At 43.4% G+C, this 18,980-nt stretch overlaps 1 protein-coding gene across 6 annotated transcripts in view; it reads right to left on the bottom strand.

Moving 5' to 3' along the window:
• NPHP4 (nephrocystin 4) overlaps positions 1-18,980 on the bottom strand; it is a 285,849-nt gene that overhangs the window by 222,666 nt on the left and 44,203 nt on the right. For 5 of the 6 annotated variants that reach the window (XM_078873295.1, XM_078873296.1, XM_078873292.1 and 2 more), the window contains 2 exons: positions 12,445-12,644; positions 7,084-7,148 (listed from right to left, as the gene is read on the bottom strand). In XM_078873295.1, the coding sequence (XP_078729421.1) occupies positions 7,084-7,148; positions 12,445-12,644 (265 nt within the window). The remainder of the gene's footprint in view (positions 1-7,083; positions 7,149-12,444; positions 12,645-18,980) is intronic. The other variant, XM_078873294.1, reaches the window with a different exon arrangement.

Below are 18,980 nucleotides of genomic sequence, written 5' to 3' on the forward strand. Positions count from 1 at the left end.
CCCTGAGATTTTGGCTTCAAATCTGGACAGCCACCTGTGAGAAAAAAACGCGTTCTCAAGTGCAATGAGTTGGTGGTCTCAGCACGTTCACCAATGTCATCTTCTGAGGGTGTTTTCTCTGACACCAGATGGTGCACTGCATGTGTAAAGAGTTCCGAATGTAAACGTCCAAGTCTCATGACGTGACGATGCCGATAGCATGCTTTGAATAGAATTGAGAGGGGTAAAAAAAAAGAAAATAAATTTGCCAATATAAAATCATCCTTTACAGGTATACTTGAGAAGTGTAACAAGGTCAGAGCTTTCGATTTAAAGCTTTCGTGACCGCAGGGATTCATCTTCTTGGTCCTTTCGGTAAAGTCACGTAGAAGGGAAATAATAAACAATAGACTTTACCGAAAGAACCAAGAAGAAAAAAGGTCAGAGCTATTAGAATTCTCAATGGGTTGCCAGAGTTTGGCTGTTCTGATGTTCTCGCACATAAAGCTTCTCATCTGCATGAAGCAAATATGCCGGCAGCACGATTACACAAGCAACAAAAGACGACACTTCATTAACAGCTTCTTTTAATATATTTTTGTAAAGTCCTTTATATTCAGAATTTTAAATGCCTCTTATTATCATGACATATTTTGAAGATTCACAAAGGCAATGTCCTTCGGGTTATACTCCCATTTTCTGTGAAATACCTCGTTTATCCAAATGCTTGCTGCCAACTTTACACCCGTGACCCCAATTCACCACTCACCAGGGAGGGAATGCATCCGACTCGGATTCTGAAGTACACATGCAAAGGCATGCAGAAGAAGCCAAGTGACATGAACGGTGAAGGCTTTACAGGTGCGGTTGAAAGTAAACACCAATACAAAGTGGCTACAGTTCAAGTGCCGAGAGAATGAAGAAAACATAATCGTTCCCAGGGCTGGAAACGGGAAGAATTACTGGGGGGGGGGGGGAACTCATAAATTATTCCCCCCACTAAATCTGAGGAGTACGAGCTTCGCTCCATTTGTGGGTATCTGTGTGTGTCTGTGGGTCTCTATGGATGTCTGTACATCTACATCCATGGTGGATGTCATATTTGGCTCATTCCCTCCTTTGGCTGCCCACTCCATCACTAGTCTCGACCGCTGGCCATCATCTCTTCTGGTAATGCCCAAGCCCACTCACTTTTATTAACGGTCAATATTACGTCTCTAACCTGCGTATGTTCTCTTACTTCCCTTGCTGTTCATCTTCATTGTCTCACAGAGCAATTCCAAACACGCACCTCTCCGCGTCTCTTTGCGCACTTCTCAGCTTTTCCTCCCATTGCCTTTGCCAATGCTCGTGTTTCCGATGATTACGTCACAGTAGGCGATGTGTATGGAATCTTCTTGGGAGGCACACTGATTATGTTGCATTTTCAAGATCAAGTTCAGTTTTTCAAGCGGCACTCAAACCTACTCTCGCTCCCAACTTGAACAAAACAAAGGAACCATCATCATTATTTTGACCATCCGGCGGTAATTTCGGTCAAACGTTGTCCGTCTGTCGCCAACCGCGCTGGTCATCGTCGTCGTGCGTTTACCATTTAGCGGCGAGTGAAGGAATAATCAATTTCCAAAAATAACTTTGCAACACTCCACTGTGCGTGTGTTAGACTTGAATCTCAATTGAAAATGATAACTTTTGTTTAAAACGCCACAACTGCGTGTCTAAAAACGTGCCGAATTAAATGAACACAGTAATACCCCAATGTACGCCCTCCCGTTGTACGTACTTTCGCTATAATGTAAGCAACTTATTGATACGCGGTCCCGTTCTACGTACTGCGGTGCCTTACCATGACGTACTAGAGATTTACGAACATTCAGACCCAAATGTTTCACCACTACAGTAGTCTCTATCATGTGGACAAGTACCCTATTCATATCCCCCCCCCCCCTCATATACCGTATTTATGACTATTGTTTATACAAGTGTAAAGTATTTTTAATATGATAAAAACACCTAATAATACGTAGAGTATAACTGACAAGGTAATATATCTCAATATGTTAATAATATACACTTATTTTTCACACTGATGGTTGTACAGTAGAGATGCGCAAAGGGTTACTGAGCATCCTCTGTGTAGGTCCTGTACCACGTTACAATCCACCGTCCCATCTCTAGCAGTCGTACCTACTACTACTAGGAGTAGTAATAGGGAGACTGCCAAAACAAGTCTTCTTTGGCCAGCTGAAGAATGGCAAGCGAGCGCAAGGTGGCCCCAAAAAGCGCTACAAGGACACCCTTAAAGCTTCCTTGAAGAGCTTTGAATTCGCCCTGAAAAGCTAGAAACTCCTAGCTCAGGATCGACCTGCCTGGAGAAGAAAAATACAGGACGGTGCAGTCCTCTGTGAGAGTAGGAGAAGCTCCTGTGCTATCTTGAAGAGGCAGCAGCACAAATCTACCAAGGGAGGACCGTGTGGCTGCACCTCAGAGCTCTACATCCTCCCTGACCTGTCCAGTGTGCCACGGAGAATTCCGGGCTCGGATTGGCCTGTTCAGCCATGTGCGCACTCATCAAAACCCAACAAAATGACAAACGTGCCATGGTCATCATCAACTATGATGGACGAACGAGAGAGAGACTACTAGTAGGTACTCCCTACTAGTAGTAGAAGTATGTTCTGTAACACGTTAAAATCCACAATCCCATCTCTTTGCTTCGATTTCAGTGATTCAGTTTACGTTCTGGTTTTCAGGAACGCATTCTGGGTGTAAACCGGGGTATTGCCTGTATCAGGCAGATATCTGATACGAATCGGCCACACGGTGTCACAGCGATGATGCACGAAGGCACACGGGAAGGACCTAGCACGAGAAGAAACCCATATGGCAGGAGAAATGCGAGGAAGACTTTGAGCAATAGTGCAAAGGATGACTGGAGGGAGAGATGAAAGAAAGTTCGGTTGGAATGGCTGGGAGAGAGCCAGAAGGACAAGATAGGAACAAATAGATAAAGTACACATTGGCCTAATTTGCCAACGGGCAAGAAGATAAACGATGAAGGAGGTTGTTTTAAAGCTGTTATTCTTAACAAATTGATTCCATGGTAGGCGCAACCATATGGTGGTAAATTTATAGTGGCTAGTCTTGTACTTACCATCTCTTTAAAGAGCTTATTTTTTCCCCCAGTGTTTATTTTCGCAGAGTTTTGATAGAATTATAATCATCATCATCTGAATTTTTATTCTAACAGTTCTAACAGAGTAAAATTTTAATTAAGATTTAAAAACACACATTCAATTGGCATAAATCAAAAATGCAACGTGAAAAAACGCATAAACACATCTTTTATACAAGCTGTTTTCAAATTAAAGAAAATTATACGAGGCAGTCTCTTTCACGCACGTTTGGCTTCCGTAATGTAAAACACCTGCACCGTCAAATTTGATGACGAATTCTGATCTCTTCGCACGATGCTCGCTAACACAACGCGAACCACTTCCCCCACCCCCCCCCCACGTAGAACATTATAATATTTAAGGCTTTCCACGGCGAGATCGCAAATACACAAGTCATTTGCGGTAATTACGCGACATTCAAACTTGCGCGCAACCTACAGCAGTTAACAAGTAAAGGAAAAGTATAGGAATGCCTCATCACGTCCGAACAGCCGGTGCGGTAACAACAAATTATGAACATTCTAGATTTGAAGCCTTTGTGACTGCAAGGATCCATAATCTTTGGTTGTTTCGGTAAAGTCAAGTAGGTTAAAAAGGAAAACAAATAAATTAAATCACGACGTTACGGAGGCAACACAAGCCTCCGTCTTCAGGTGGAACCTTCACAGCAAAAATTACTGTAACCAAAGAGTATGGATCCTTGCAGTCACGAAAGCTTCAAATCTAGAATTAATACCCTCTACGGAGAGGAATTTCACAAGCCACCTGTTACAGTACATTTTTGCTGTGACGGTTCCACCTGAAGACGGAGGCTTGTGTTGCCTCCGTAACGTCGTGATTTAATTTATTTGTTTTCCTTTTTAACCTACGTGACTTTACCGAAAAAATTATGAACATTCAATGTGCAGTACAGCTGCCAGGGGTCTGTTTGGTGGGAAAAAAAAGTTTCTCAATTCCAAAACTAAGAGACTTGACACCACTGCGCTAGGAAACAGGGCGTAGCTTATTTTGTACACTTTGCCGTTGACTAATTTAATAATACCCATTTTTTATTAACATGTTTCCGATTGCACTCGAATAATATTGTGCAAGCCAACGTCATGTCGGGAGAGAAAATAATCCATGAATGTCGATTTTTTTTTTAAAAGCTATTGATTGGTGACGCGTTGTAAATGCAATTAAATAACTTGAAATTCCACCAGATGTTGAACTTCCACTCGCTATTCTACATTGCCGCGGCCTCCACGTCACAATGTAAAGAAGAAAAACTTTGGCGTACATAAAGACGATTGATTATTTACTTCCTCTGCCTAGTGAGACTGGGCAGGCATGTCAAATAGCCCAACGAGCATTAATATCAAGGACGCCCTGAAAGAGCTCATTACAGCCTGAATTAGATTAGAAATCAAATAATGAAAATGCAACTGCATGAACATATATATTCTATTTTTTTTATTCCCTAAAACTTAAGATTTTTCTTCCACAGTGTCACTTTTATTCCCCTATATTTTGCGTTCACTAATCAATGTTTCACACCGTTTCCTAATTAGAGAAAAGCTAAATGGATTTTTTTTAAAGCCAAGATAAATGGCTGAGCCCCACAGTGAGGTCTGCTAGGAAAGCACACATAAAAATCCGCCTGAGTGGTTTCAATCAGTGCTTTCGTTTTACTAGGGCAGCCGTAAATCCCTGCGCATCCTCCGTCACCCCTTAGCACCTTTCCACCCACACTGGCATGGCAACCCACACACAGGGCCACGCCAATACACGACAAAGACAAAGATCCCCCCCCCTGTATAGCCTCAAGCGACTGTCAGGGCAAGTGCTGTTAGGGAGTACTAGTGAAGGCCGGCACGGCGCACAAGGGGGGTGGGGTGGCTAGCACCACGCCCGACCGCCTTTGTCTCCCCAGTGGCGATGTTTACACACTGCACCAGGTACTCATTTGAGGCCGAGTCGACCTCTGGGAGGCACAGGACCGGTTCAGATAATCATTACTGGTGTTCATAGTCTTAGTTTTTTCGGTACAGTCACGTAGGTAAAAAAAAATTAACTTAAAATTAATAAAAATAATAAAATAATAAAAATCACGACGTTTTGGAGGCAACACAAGTCTCCGTGTGACGGAGAAAATTTAGCTGTGACGGTCCCACCTGATGACGGAGACTTGTGTTGCCTCCGAAACGTCGTGATTTTTATTATTTTATTATTTGTATTAATTTTAATTTCATTTTTTACCTACGTGACTTTACCGAAAAAACTAAGAGCATGAATCCTTGCAGTCACGAAAGCTTCAAATCTAGAATTACAGGTGTTGGCCTTGAGCGGAAATTGAACTCGGGTCGCTGGGTTCGTAGCGCAGCGCGCTACACACTACCGCTCCCCACACACACTCACACGACAGACGTGTACTCGCACGTGCAGAAACCGCCCTCCACGGTCCTCCCCCCACCGAGACGAGTGCAGCACAAACACCCACATAGTGCCATTCTCACCCAACACGCTGCAAACTACCCCGCTCGCTCTTTCAAGCCGTAAATTAATCGCCGCACACCGCTTGTAAACAGTGCAGCTTGGAGACAGATTAATGCGGCTTACATGGATCACATTAACCAAAGCTTGCGATTGTTGCAGAGTACGATTGTTCCCATGCAGGAGCTTGCGTTACGCGGGTCACTTCGCATCCTAAAACGCAAAAGGCGTGCTGCTAAATAGCTATTATGTTAACGAGGAGCAGTTATCACACGCTATGATTGTATCGCCCTCTTGCCTTTGAGCGGAGGGATGCGCTGCTCGTGCCGTGTGAAACGTGAAAGCCTGTCTGAACGTTTACACGCGAACCGATGAATGTGTGAATGCATTTCAGTCATTCAGTGACAGCCTAAAGTTTAAATAATTATTGCAGTCACACCACAAAAACGTGGTGGTGTCTTGGCCACCCAGAGGGTCTAATTATGAAGCCCATATTAAACTAAATCTTTGACCATGTATATCCACCAACGATCTCACGTGGAGTGAAACGACGGAACTCGCCCAGATAATTAAACGGAAAAGATTTATATTCTGGGTTCTTTCGGTAAAGTCATGTAGAAGGGAAATAATAAAATAAAAAATATATAAAACAATAAAATTCTCACGACGTTTCGACTGCAACACAAGCAATCATCATCAGGTGTGAAATCCACAGCAAGAACATTTGAAAAAAAATATTTTCTTGCTGTGGATTTCGCACCTGATGATGATTGCTTGTGTTGCAGTCAAAACGTCGTGAGAATTTTATTGTTTTATATATTTTTTATTTTATTATTTCCCTTCTACGTGACTTTACCGAAAGAACCAAAAATATGAATCCCTGCAGTCACGAAAGCTTTAAATACAAATTTTTAAGGAAAAGATTTAGTTTTTCACTTGTCAGCGTAAACAAGTGTTCTCTACGGATTATGAAGACGCAGTCTCGTGTTCAGTAAGATAAGTTACTCTTACTAAACACAACAGCAACGACTTCAAAAGTACCTGAGCTGTGTAATACTAAAGCTTATAATGCTAACAGAAGTCTTGTAATTGTTATGATAATTACTATGCTTGTTTGCCCAGGAATGTCTCATCAATTGCCATGACTCCTGCCAGGTTTATGCAGCAGGGGGTGATGACTTCCTAAGTATAAATTGAGTAATTTGCAGGTGAATTTTTCAATTTTGGCAAATTTGGACTGCAACGTCGGCACACAATGCCCTATCTTTGCGAATTGTGTCACGGGATCTTTAATAGCCACTGTGAAGCAGACCACGAAATAGTTCATGGCAAATACCCACCTCAGCATTAAAATCGGGTTTCCTTCTCATCGTAGCATTACTCCGTTGGCAAAAGCCGTGATACAAATTGTTTGTATACCCTGTTCATATGAAGCATACGAATAGGTAACTCTTACATTCAATGGGGTCCGCAAAGTCCGGTACCAGGAGGGCCCGTGGGGTTCCATGGTACAGAGTCAACCTGCCGAGACAAAACCGCGACAGAACTCCGCGTCAGGGCACGTGCACCAACAACAATGCAGGAGACAAACCGACTGCGACAATGCCACACCACAAAGTATCGCCAGAGCATCTCTTCCTCCGGTGTGCCTATTTACCGGGCGGGCGATTATTCGCAACGGCGAACACACCACTCACGCATGCAGGAAGGCACTGCACGGCGACACGCCGGGTTGGATTTGTTCAACAATCGGATTAACGTGTTCCCATACGTCGTTGGCTGATATCCTCTTCGGTCAATAATTACTGTCAAACGGTGGCCATTAAAAAACATGTGACATGATTATGTGCTGAGGTGTAGGCCACCTTGTGCTGGTATCATCATCCACGATCACACTTTTTTTTCTTCGTATTACATGTCAAACAGATGAGCTTCACGCTTACATTGAGACTTGTTTTTTTTTTTTCTACGTATCGCTGCCACTGTTGCCATCCCAAAACACTTGCAATGGACCCAATTTCATAAAATCCCAGAAGCTAAGCAGTATTAAGCCTGGATAGCGCATGGATTGGGTGACCACGATACATAACAGCTTCTTATAGCCTACAGGCTTATGGGCTTGTGCTACATTGGGCAGCAGTGGAGCCGTGCAGAAAAAATACATTGTTGAACTGCATTTCTACACTCCCATATTCATGCTCCCCGCCTTCAGAAACATGCACCGAACAAGCACGTGCGATCACTTATGACAAGAAAATAACCCACGCAAGCATGTGCGTCAGATGTTCTATGTTGAGCCATATCTGCACTGCATACGCCGTTCTGATTAGCCCCATGCAGACACAAACTTTGACCAATGACTTGTTCTCCTTCAGGGCAGTCAATGTCGACTCAACGTGACAGCCAAGAGAGAGATAACTGTGTTAAGGTTATTGGGTGTCCTAATTTTCATTATTTATATATGTTTTAAGTTAAAAGTTCCTGTCACATAAATAAGATCTGGTTTGTAATGTGCCTGGGTTCATTCATTCCCGAAGCGTTCTGTCCATAGGCCGGTCCGAAGTGCAATTTTATATTCAATGTTGTTCTCACGTTTTCATTATTTTTCTTCCTCTTGGTGTTCTCCCGAAGAATATTTCCTTAATTAACCTCCTTCGGTGTCTCAAGAATCTCTCTCTCTATGATCCATATCCTTTCTCAAAGATGTCAGTGATCATGGCCTTCCTTCGATTTAGCTCTATCCGCAATATTACTCACAAACTTTGCATTCAATACTCCCAGTTACATCCAATTGTTCAAATTGCCTAAGTAACTTAAAATGATGTGTAATGTGCCTAGAATTGTCCCAGACAGGACATTAAATTCAGGATCTTGTTTTCTCATTACATGTCCAATAACAATTATTCTTATTAATTTTCTTTTTGTACCTGCAATCCATGACACATTTGTTACTCATCGACATGGTATCGCGCAAATTAAATCTGGCAAGGTGTCTCGAGAGACAGGTAGAATTCATCTGGGATGTCGAGGGTGGAGGTGACGCGTGAAAAAGTGTGAACATTAAACCAGTCTTCCTACGCAACTACCACGTCATGGGTACTGTGACTTACACTGTGTTGTAGGTTCTCTCGGGAAGTATGCTAATACTCAAAATAATTATACTGGTAGGAACCTCCTGGTTACACCAGCCCACAGGGGATTATTCTGTCCATCCGTCGTGCATCCAAAAATGGGAGGGGTGAGGCTGGGTGGAGAGGGGAGGGTGGGGAGGGGCTGGGTGGGGAGGGTGGGGAGGGGCTGGGTGGGGAGGGGAGGGTGAGGAGGGTGGGGCTGGGTGGGGGGTGGGAGGGGTGGGGCTGGGTGGGGAGGGGCTGGTCACCCCGTGGTGCCCTTATAAAACTCAACGTTTAACCTACTCACGCCGGCTTGTGCCCGTCCTCACAGTCGGCCATATTTGCGGAATACACCACGCCGCCATTGACCCTGGCCATTGACCGAGCAACCCAACGTTCCTACCAGCTCCCTCCGCAGGAATGTGTTTACTCACAAAAAAAACGTCTCGCCGGGTCTTGTGAAGTTTTCAGGAGGTTCAGACTGGAGATGATGAGCTAATTTCCTTTTGGGATAATTGTTTTCACGTGGTCGCTGGTCGCTGGTGTGCTTGGAGAAAATTCATGCGCGCGATGATAACACTGAAAACTGCCGTGCAGTTCACGTTAATCAAATATAAACCTCTTCTTGGTTCTTTCGGTAAAGTCACGTAGAAGGGAAATAATAAAATCATAAAAATAAAACATAATAAAATACAAGTCTCACGACGTTTCGGCCACAACGCAAGCAGCCGTCCTCAGGTGAAGAACAGGTCTGTCGGAAAGACCTACTTGCTGAACTGCCTCCTACAGCCACCACTGTGTTACTTCTCAGGAGGTGTGATGGACACACTACGGGCCAAAACTTGATGATCGACCAGGCCTGCGCCTCCAAGTTTTCATCCCTCCTCACAAGTGACACTCGTGACTGAATCTTCCTCAGTTTCGCTATCGTTTTCCTAAGCAAAAAACCAATAAAGATGCTCATAATAAAGAGAGTTCCAACCTATGTATGTTGAACTTCTTTCACACCGTACGTAGCCAACCGTGCTAATCGGAGGTACGGGGGAAGGACAACAATTCGTTTTCAATCTAGATGTAAAAGTGCATAGCTCCCCAGTGGCTTCCTAATAGTATAGGAGGGGTAGTGGCATTGGCAGGTGCGAACCTGACATGCACTCTATAGGAAGCACCACATGGCAGATCAGACTTGTGGTGGGGATGCAGTGAAGGAGCTGGGGTGAAGATCCAGCTGTCAACTTGGAGAGCACTCTTAATTCTAGATGTGAAGCTTTCGTGACTGCAAGGATTCATATTCTTAGGTTTTTTCGGTAAAGTCACGTAGGTAAAAAAATTAAAATTAATAAAAGTAAAATTAAAATTTGGACCATCTTATTTGACAGACAACTATTACAGGTTATTTATAGACAGCCAGTCTTGTTTTACCAGGTTTAGGTTTTTCACTTTTTTCACACTTTTGTTATGTAGGCTAGGCGTAGTCACAAACCGTACCTCTCTATAACAAAGGCTCAGTCTTTTGTTATGCAGTCTATTCTTAGTCTTAAGCCTCACCTTACCATATTAATAAAAAGTGTGCCGTACTTGGCCCTTCCCCTCTCCAACCATTATATATACGGAGTGGTAGCTCTTGTAATCTCTCATTTACTTGATACAGCTGTCGTGGCTGTGACGGTTCCACCTGAAGACGGAAGCTTGTGTTGCCTCCGAAACGTCGTGATTTTTATTTTATTTTACTTTTATTAATTTTAATTTTTTACCTACGTGACTTTACCGAAAAAACCTAAGAATATAGCACTCTTAATGGCACACACACTGCGTCGATGTCACTTTGTGGAGCCGTTTGCTGTTATTTTGCTTGCAAAGTTAAAGCTGCATCTATCAAATGAGTGTTTGAATTTAATAGTGTGTTAGCGTAGCTTCAACAATCTCTTCCGTACCGATTTTGCCGTCTGCCGTGCTCCCAAATGGTTGCGAGTTTGCTCTCAAAGTTCTGGATTCCAGTGAGCCGAGAAAGTTGGGATGTTTATAATGTGTCGGCAAAAAGCTTTGCTGGGAGCCCTGGTTTGCAGAATTTAAAGTTTTAATCACCCTATGTGCTTCACATCGAGCCAGCCTCTGTGCGTTAATGTGGCCATGCTTTTAAATAATGTGCCAGTTTTACACACTTTGCAATAATTAACTTTCTTTCCTCCACAATTCCACATTTGTGCATTATCCTTGCTGTGCAACCTTGGCATCACTTCAGTTTATTTTGATAGTTGCATTTTATGTACCTCTGTTTAACCAAGGCTAAGAGAACATGGCTTCCATATCAATTTTTCAAAGCACATATGGATATTTATCATATTTTTGTTGTAATTGAAAGCATTATTTATTGTGTATATACTATTAATGAGATAACTTTGAATGGTTCAATGACCAAATTCCCTATTCTTCTAAATTATATATCTGGGTCAGTGAACACGACCCTAAATCGATGCAGTATTTTAGTAAATAATAACGTATTATTTGATTATTTCCCTTCTACGTGACTTTACCGAAAGAACCAAGAATATGAATCCCTGCAGTCACGAAAGCTTTAAATAAAAATTTAATACCGTATATATTTATAATACAATTGATTATTGTACTCATGACAATGCATACAATCATTCGTATTACAGATTATTTTATGATCGTATGTGTTATGTTTATTTGGTTCACATATTCCCACATAAAGACGGTCACTGCATCGCGTGCTTTCAGATGCGGCTCTGCGGCCGTCTGGAACGCTCTTCCTCCCAATATTAAGAAGCCACTGGAGCTCTGCACTTTTAAACCTAGACTGAAAACGAATTTCTTTGGAACTACATTTTTGTGTTTAGTTTCTTGTCCTTCCCCCGCAACTCTGATGAGCGCCGTTGGCCATGTACGGTGCGAAATACATTCAACATACATACATACAGAAACAATCGGATGGGGGAAAAAAAGATCCCCAGCACTGGATCAGAAACATTTTTACCCTAATGAAATTTCGGCAGAGGAATCACACGGGCGGGGGGCTACCCACCTCCCCCCGCCATCCTTGCGAGAAGATGGGAGGGGCGGCATTATCAAATTATGATATATTTCTGGGTACCCCGCATAGGGACGCAGCTCACATGCACCTCAACTGGAGGTATCAACAAGCATCGCACTGACCATAATCGACGCTGGAACCGAATCACGCCACTTGAACCGTGCCAATTAATTGAATCACAAGGGTGACGAATCATTTACCTGCCTACTATCTAAAAAGTACAAAAAAAAAGAAACAATCATTGCGATATACTGGGGGCTACCACTACCACACGCACCATCTTTATGGGGGTGGTGCTTCGTTTAGGATGACCACCGATTCTGTGTTAAGCGGCTCAGCGGACATCTGAGCGACCGCTGGGTTGCCAGGCAGAAGTCATCCTCCCTTAGGGTACACGTCAGATGTAAAAGTTCCGGTTTAGTTTGAAGGTGTGGGGGGGGGAGTCCACACGGTGGGAATTGCTCCAGGGCCCCTGCACCCCCAGCGATGAACAGTCCTGAACTTCGAACTGAACTTCTTTCACACCGTACATAGCCAACATGCTTACCAGGTCACCTAAATAAAAAACAATGCTGACATCATCATTATCATCATCGAATAAAAACTAAAAATCTGAAACATTCGGATAATACGGGGGGAGGGGACAAACCGTTTTGGCTGCTTGGCAGCGGAGGAGGCATGTGTCTTGCCGCCCCGGGGGTCCTGTTCGCCCGTGAAGATCCGCAGGATGCCCCACCCGCACGACACGTTGGGATTGGCGCGGTCGCTCCTCTGCTGCGGTGACAGGCACACCACCTCCAACACCAGCACGATGGCCGGGTGGCACAGCGATGTGTTGAAGTACACCGGCTGCGACACGCAAGTGGGTGTTGTCGGGGCAATGGAGACAGGAAGGAGGTGAGGGGCAGTGGGACAAGGTGGGAGGTTGTGCGGAAAGATCGTTCCGGAGAGATTGCGAGGGTAAAAAAACAATCGCTTATTTTACTTCTTATTGTAAAGCAAGTTGAATGAGCATTTAAGAAAACAATGTTTAAAGAGTTAGCCTCACAGCGTCCATTTTGACATGGAATAGTGTAAATCAGTGTAAATCAATGTAATGGTAAACATTTTCGTCATGTTCTTAAAATGTGGTTGAACAATCTGGTTTTACATTGAGGGTTTAGTGATATTGTTTGCATTAAACTGGTTGATTTCTTGTCAAGTAATGAGAGATGAGAGCTACTGTTAAATTTAGTATCTACAAACACAAGGAATAATAACAAATGTATTCTCTTTAAAAGCACGAAAGACAAGCCCCACTGCATAAATATACACTCAACTCGCCTTTTGCCCGTCCAAGGACGGGTGTATTTCAGTAATGCATGCGACACACAGACATTCTTGGCTCATTATAGTAGTAAATGATAATCGTACGCAGTTTATATTCAGTTAACGCAACCTACCGTCTTAACATTACAACCTTAGGCCTGTTAAGAACGCTAGGCAAGTTAAAACAGGTTTAACAAAGTTTTAATCACTAAAACTAAAATTACCACATACTCCTGGCCTTCTAAATTGTATTGTAAACAAGTTCAGATCAAGGGCCCAAGCAATATGCTCGGAATTTATTACACATCTTTAGAGGCGTCGTAGGCGTCGCGAACCGATTTGAAGTGTTGTTGTGTTGCCATCGGAGCAATGTTTGAACAACAATCTAACGCAATGTCAACCGAACGAAGTGCCCCGGGGCCCTTAGTAAGGCACACACTGCAATCTGTGGAAAAAAAATAGGTGCCCGAAGTACTTATTGTATGGAGCACTCTAAAGGAGACAGTGACTGGCCTGCGACAGTGTAAGACAACAACAATGTACAGGACAGCACTTTAGATGACCTGTTTAGGACTCAAGGGACCCAACACACTCTGGCTGGCAGGCTGGCAGACAACAAAACACAGTGAAACTGCTCTTAAGAGCTTCTTGAGGTCAATGGACCTTACCCAAAATAAACTGACTGACCGACTTATCTGCAGTCTTATTATCTAGGACTATCATTTGTGCCCCCCCGTTGTTTCACAGGAACACCTGTTGCCTTGCAGATGCATCATCCTATTACCTGCATGAGCGAGTGGATAAGAGGAAACACCCAGAAGAGGATTCCCATTACGGGGAAAACGCTATCCTTTTAACCGGCTTTTTTTCTTCTGAATAAGGCAAATTTATTAATTTATCACCATGATCTGACTTTCTACACGGATAACAGCCACCCAGAAGCAGTCTCACAGAAGCGCTACATTTGTCCTATTATCTATGTATTTTCAGACAGAAGATGAGTCATCTGGAAGTGGCGGCACAATCATCCTATTATCTGCGTTTATCTCTGGGTAACCAATGAGATAGATGTCAGGAGTTATTTTTGCGGAAGGTGCAGATAATAGGATCCACCAATAGCATTGCCCACGAAAATCAACATGGATGGGGGTTCACTGTATCTGCAGGGGCGAAAATGGTTTGTAAATGTCTGCAGAAATGGCAGAGTGTATATCTGATCCCAGGCAGGTGCTTCCTCTCCCTAAAGATTTTGAGCAAACGCATTGCCACAACTTAAAAAAAAGAGTCCTCCTTTAAATGGTTCCATGTCCATGCGTTGCTCGGTAACCTAGCGAATACCATAAATGCATTTATTGCTTACAAATGTACAGAGATATCAGCAACGAGCAGCTGGCCGACAAACTAGGGAGTCATGCAGTCAGTCGTGTCAATGCCACCCTCCCAGTCTCACACAGCAACGATACAATACTTTGTGCACTGCACATCCGCCCCTCGACATATCACTCTCCACCACTGCTCGGTTTAAGAAAGGCTGTGTGTAGCAGGTGAGTTTAAAATAGTCCTCCCATAATGCATGAAGTTGTGTGTTTTGTGAACACGTGCAACATACTGATGAATTTAAAAAAGATGAAACCTCACTAAAATATATTTTTCTTTCTGGGAGTGGACTCGTCTCATCGTTGCTGTCGTCTCATCGCCGTCGTCGCTAACGTCTCCGCTAGATGTTGCACTACGAAGGAGAGTAGTTGGCTATCTCAGTCAGCGCCGTCAGTGTTCGACGGCTAGTGTCGTGTACAGGCGAGGCTGAGCTACTGTGGAGAGTGTGCAGACGAGACCGTGAAAGTTGTTAATAAAGAAAGTGCCTCCTAGAAACTCTGTCTCTGAATCGTTGACACTACACATGTAAGAAGGCCGTTCAATGAAGTGAAAAAAATATTTCTCAAACCTGTTCATTGACAGAGCAATGTGATGCTCTGCCAGAGTTCCCAGAGGAAGTTTCTTCATCGCTTTACATCACTCTCATAGCACAACTATCGGTTAATTCGTAACAGATTCATCCAGAGGACAAAAATTGGGATTTGGTACCAAAACTTTTGCTGTTGCAGCCCCCACTGTTTGGAATCCCCCCGTGACCTCCTCACTCAATTTGATGAATTTACTACTTGATGCCAACTACGGCCACATTTGCAACACCCTGCGAGTATGATTTGCCAACTGTGAATTTGACGGTATTTTTCCTTTTTACTGCCGCTGTTATTCGTATATATAATGTACAATTGTTTCAATTATCCATATATTTAACTTTCCCCTGCAAGTTCCACCATTGACTAACCCAAAAGTCGAGTCGGAGCGTCATAGCTCATTGGGTAATTTCCGGCTTAAATCAAAAGTGAAGGTCGATGTCTCATCTAAACAGTGAATGGGAGATAATGGAAGGTGACATCTCGAACGATGAATGGTGGAGGTGAAGATTTAAGAGTGTGCCATGAAACTGCTCCATCAGACGCAAGGGTGTTTCATTTCAGAGGTGCTATCAAAATCGCCGCTCTAGAGCATCTAAGTGCCAAAACTAAGGGGCAGGGAGGAGGCTTACCACCGAACATGGAATCCTTTCACTACCTCTCCTCCAGTGGGCATTGCCTCCTAAGAGCATTCATGAGGTCATTTAGGCACTTCCCCCCCCCTTCCCCCCCTCCCTTTTTTTCCTTCTCCTACAGGGGTATCAGAGCTTAGGGAGCCACTCAGGGTTGTAGAGTTTATTGAAACATGCGGTTTAAGACAGGTTTCCATTGCACTGTAATCCGTAACGTGTGTTTGCGCTGGTGGTCAAACCCCTTTCATACCCTGTGTGTTGTGTACCGGATATCGTCTTGTTGCTAAAATTACACGACCGACCGTACTTTGAGTTGTTACATCGGGGAGACGAAACGACATATTTCTGATCGCATTCGCGAGCACAAGTTGCATCTGAAACATGGCAGGACGGATTCTTCGGCTGTGGCCGACCACTGCTATAATGCTGCTGGTTCTCATGACATTGTGTTCTCCGATACCAAGGTGCTCTGCAAGCCTCCTGGATACTACCAAAGATTTGTCCATGAAGCCATCCAGATATACAAACGTAGACATAACTTCAACCGAGATGATGGATTAAAATTGAGCAATCATTGGAAAGATGTAATTAACCGGGCAGTTTACTGCTAGACAGCCGGTTTAAATGTATTTTCATAAACATACCCATATTCCCAGTCTGTTACCCCCAGTTTTACACACGACCATCGCAATGGTAGTGTGTACCACAAGTTGTTTTTTAGCTTGCACATTTCAGTTTGAACTCCATACGTTGTTAGCCTGCGCATTTCTAACTTACCCACCCGGCAGCATAACAAAATGCGGCTTAATCCTAGCTTGCTCATCTACTTCCGCCATCTACATCACAAAGCCCCAGTTCCGGCCCAAGTCGTTGCCTCCCAGCGCTCCCTCGGCTTCCCAACTTTACCTCCCAGCACACAGCCATCTCTGAGACACACTTAAGCGTTTGTGCTTTCGCTACGTTGTCCCCACCTGAAGAAGGACGCTTGTGTTGCGCCCAAAACGTCGTGTTTTAATTTAGTTTCAAATATTTTATTTTATTTATTTTTTACCTACGTGACTTTACCGAAAAAAACAAAGAGTATGAATCCTTGCAGTCACGAAAGCTTCAAATCTAGAATTTGTGATATTTCCACACTCGGCCATGGCAACGTGACACTAAACAGTGACTACAATGCAAAAATGACAACAAAAATACCTAACCATACCAATTAATGTAATCGTGTATTGTGCGTGTATCATTATTTGTTTCCCCTTCATTAGCATAATTTTCAAATTCTAATCGGAAACTTTCAATGACCTTGCCATTCGTCTCCCGTGGGCAACAGTTAACGTATTTGGTTGGCAAATCGAAAAAAAGCCATCACCACCAACGGTCAGACACTTTAGAATTCGTGACACCTTCGATTACAATTCTTGCATTTAGATGTGCAAGATACGGGCATATATGTTGCAGATGCAGCATACAAGGTCTTTTTTTTAAAGACCTAATTAAACACTTCGATGCGCATGCAAAGATGCAATTAGAGCCCGCAGCGGAGCCTATAAACATGGCGAAAATAACATATTGATTAAACCATTACATTAAACCGCGTTAGGCACGGGGGTAGGCTTTGAATGCAAAAGCAAGAGTGTTTGGATATTACTCTCGGTATTGAACGAGCATGGCTCCGTTGAGGCCTTCTGACGCTTCCACAAAAGAAAGCAAAACACCGCAGAGCACAATGAAACTCTTCGTCAGCGACGGCCGACGTTCGCATTGTTTCGACGTTCATCCGCCGCCGTACGACCGACAACGCTCGCGAGGACGATCGTTGAGAGTGACGCGGCGGGCAGGATGAGGTTTCGGCGAGCGCACTTAATGGTGCCCCAGGCACGTCGATGCGCTGGTTAAGGAAAGCGAGCGTTGACTGCTGGCAAAAGCATCAAATGACCCAGGCGGGGGGTAAGGCACAGGCACGGTTAATAAGAACAACCAAAAAAGACTGCATCCAATGATAAGAAACATGATGGTGCGATTACGTCCAAATTACCTCAATTCGATGAGGGTTGCAATGCGCCACTTTAAATAGTACGAAAGGTACTCGACATAAATTCCGAAAATGTTTCTCTATCTCACCAAGCTCTTGTATCCACGAGCAGAAATTACACAGTACCGAAGGTAATCGTTTTTTGTAGGGCAGCATGGAATATTTCTCCCACTAATTGAACAGTTTTAAATGAGCCACGTTATTTTGGCTAATTACATTCTGGAGTGCTTTCACTGGAAATCTAAGAATCGCAAATGTTTCATCTTATAAAGTTTGGCTATTTAAAATACAGACCTCATTAAATAAAGGCGATGCATAATAAGCTTATAGTTTCATGCAACTACACGGCACCACGTAAGCAAATAAAATAATGAATACATCGGTTGCCATGAAATAACCACTGCATTGTGCATATTCCTTCTGAATACTATTTAGCTCACATTGTAAGCCACCTGTTACAGGTGATTGGGTGATTCTGTGTTGGCAGTGGCTTTAAAACAAAGGCTATTGCCTGGAAACGTCGCCTTTGAAATGTTTATGTTTTTCTTTTATGGCCACAGTGTAATTGACGCATGTGTTAAGGCTTTCTGCTGCAGGTGGCTCGCACACGACATCACCATGCGAGACATCCTTGGCTCTTACACGGGAGCAAATGGCAACCGCAGGCCATGGGTTGGAATGAGTGGCGAGTTCATTAAATGTTTATGAGCGTAGGCTGACAAATTATTTATTTCGTTATTTAAACAGATGTACCATCAATGTTGAATTGCAAGGAATATTAGTATAATTTTTCCTCATCGAATTTTTCTCATTCTAAATCGGATCAGCTAGCGATTTAATATTTTGGCAGTTCTAAGAAGAAGTCTGGAGCATTGAATTGACATTAAAGATGATAGCAGCAAGGCTTTCGAGCAGCAAAACACACGCGGGGTACAATAAAATGTATTTGCCGAAGATGAACCCTCAAGACTGAATCTCAATGGATCTCAGTCCCACATTCACGAATAATAACATGAAGATAAAATTGCGGGTACGGAACGAATATGTACGCCTTCGCAATATGCCTTTAATCTTGGAAGTTATTTAATTTGACACTTCATCATCATCCCCCAACTAACGATGGCGAACAGCTGCCAGGGCTGCAATGGCGAGGCAGTCCTTTTAGCACTGGTTTTGTCTCCAAGTTGCGTGAAAATGTGCTTACCCGCCCCTACTGGACATCTGTAAAAAAAAAAACCTTCATAGCTCATGGGAT

The sequence above is a fragment of the Lampetra fluviatilis genome, chromosome 36 (assembly GCF_964198595.1).
Source record: "Lampetra fluviatilis chromosome 36, kcLamFluv1.1, whole genome shotgun sequence".
Taxonomy (NCBI): Eukaryota; Metazoa; Chordata; class Hyperoartia; order Petromyzontiformes; family Petromyzontidae; genus Lampetra; species Lampetra fluviatilis.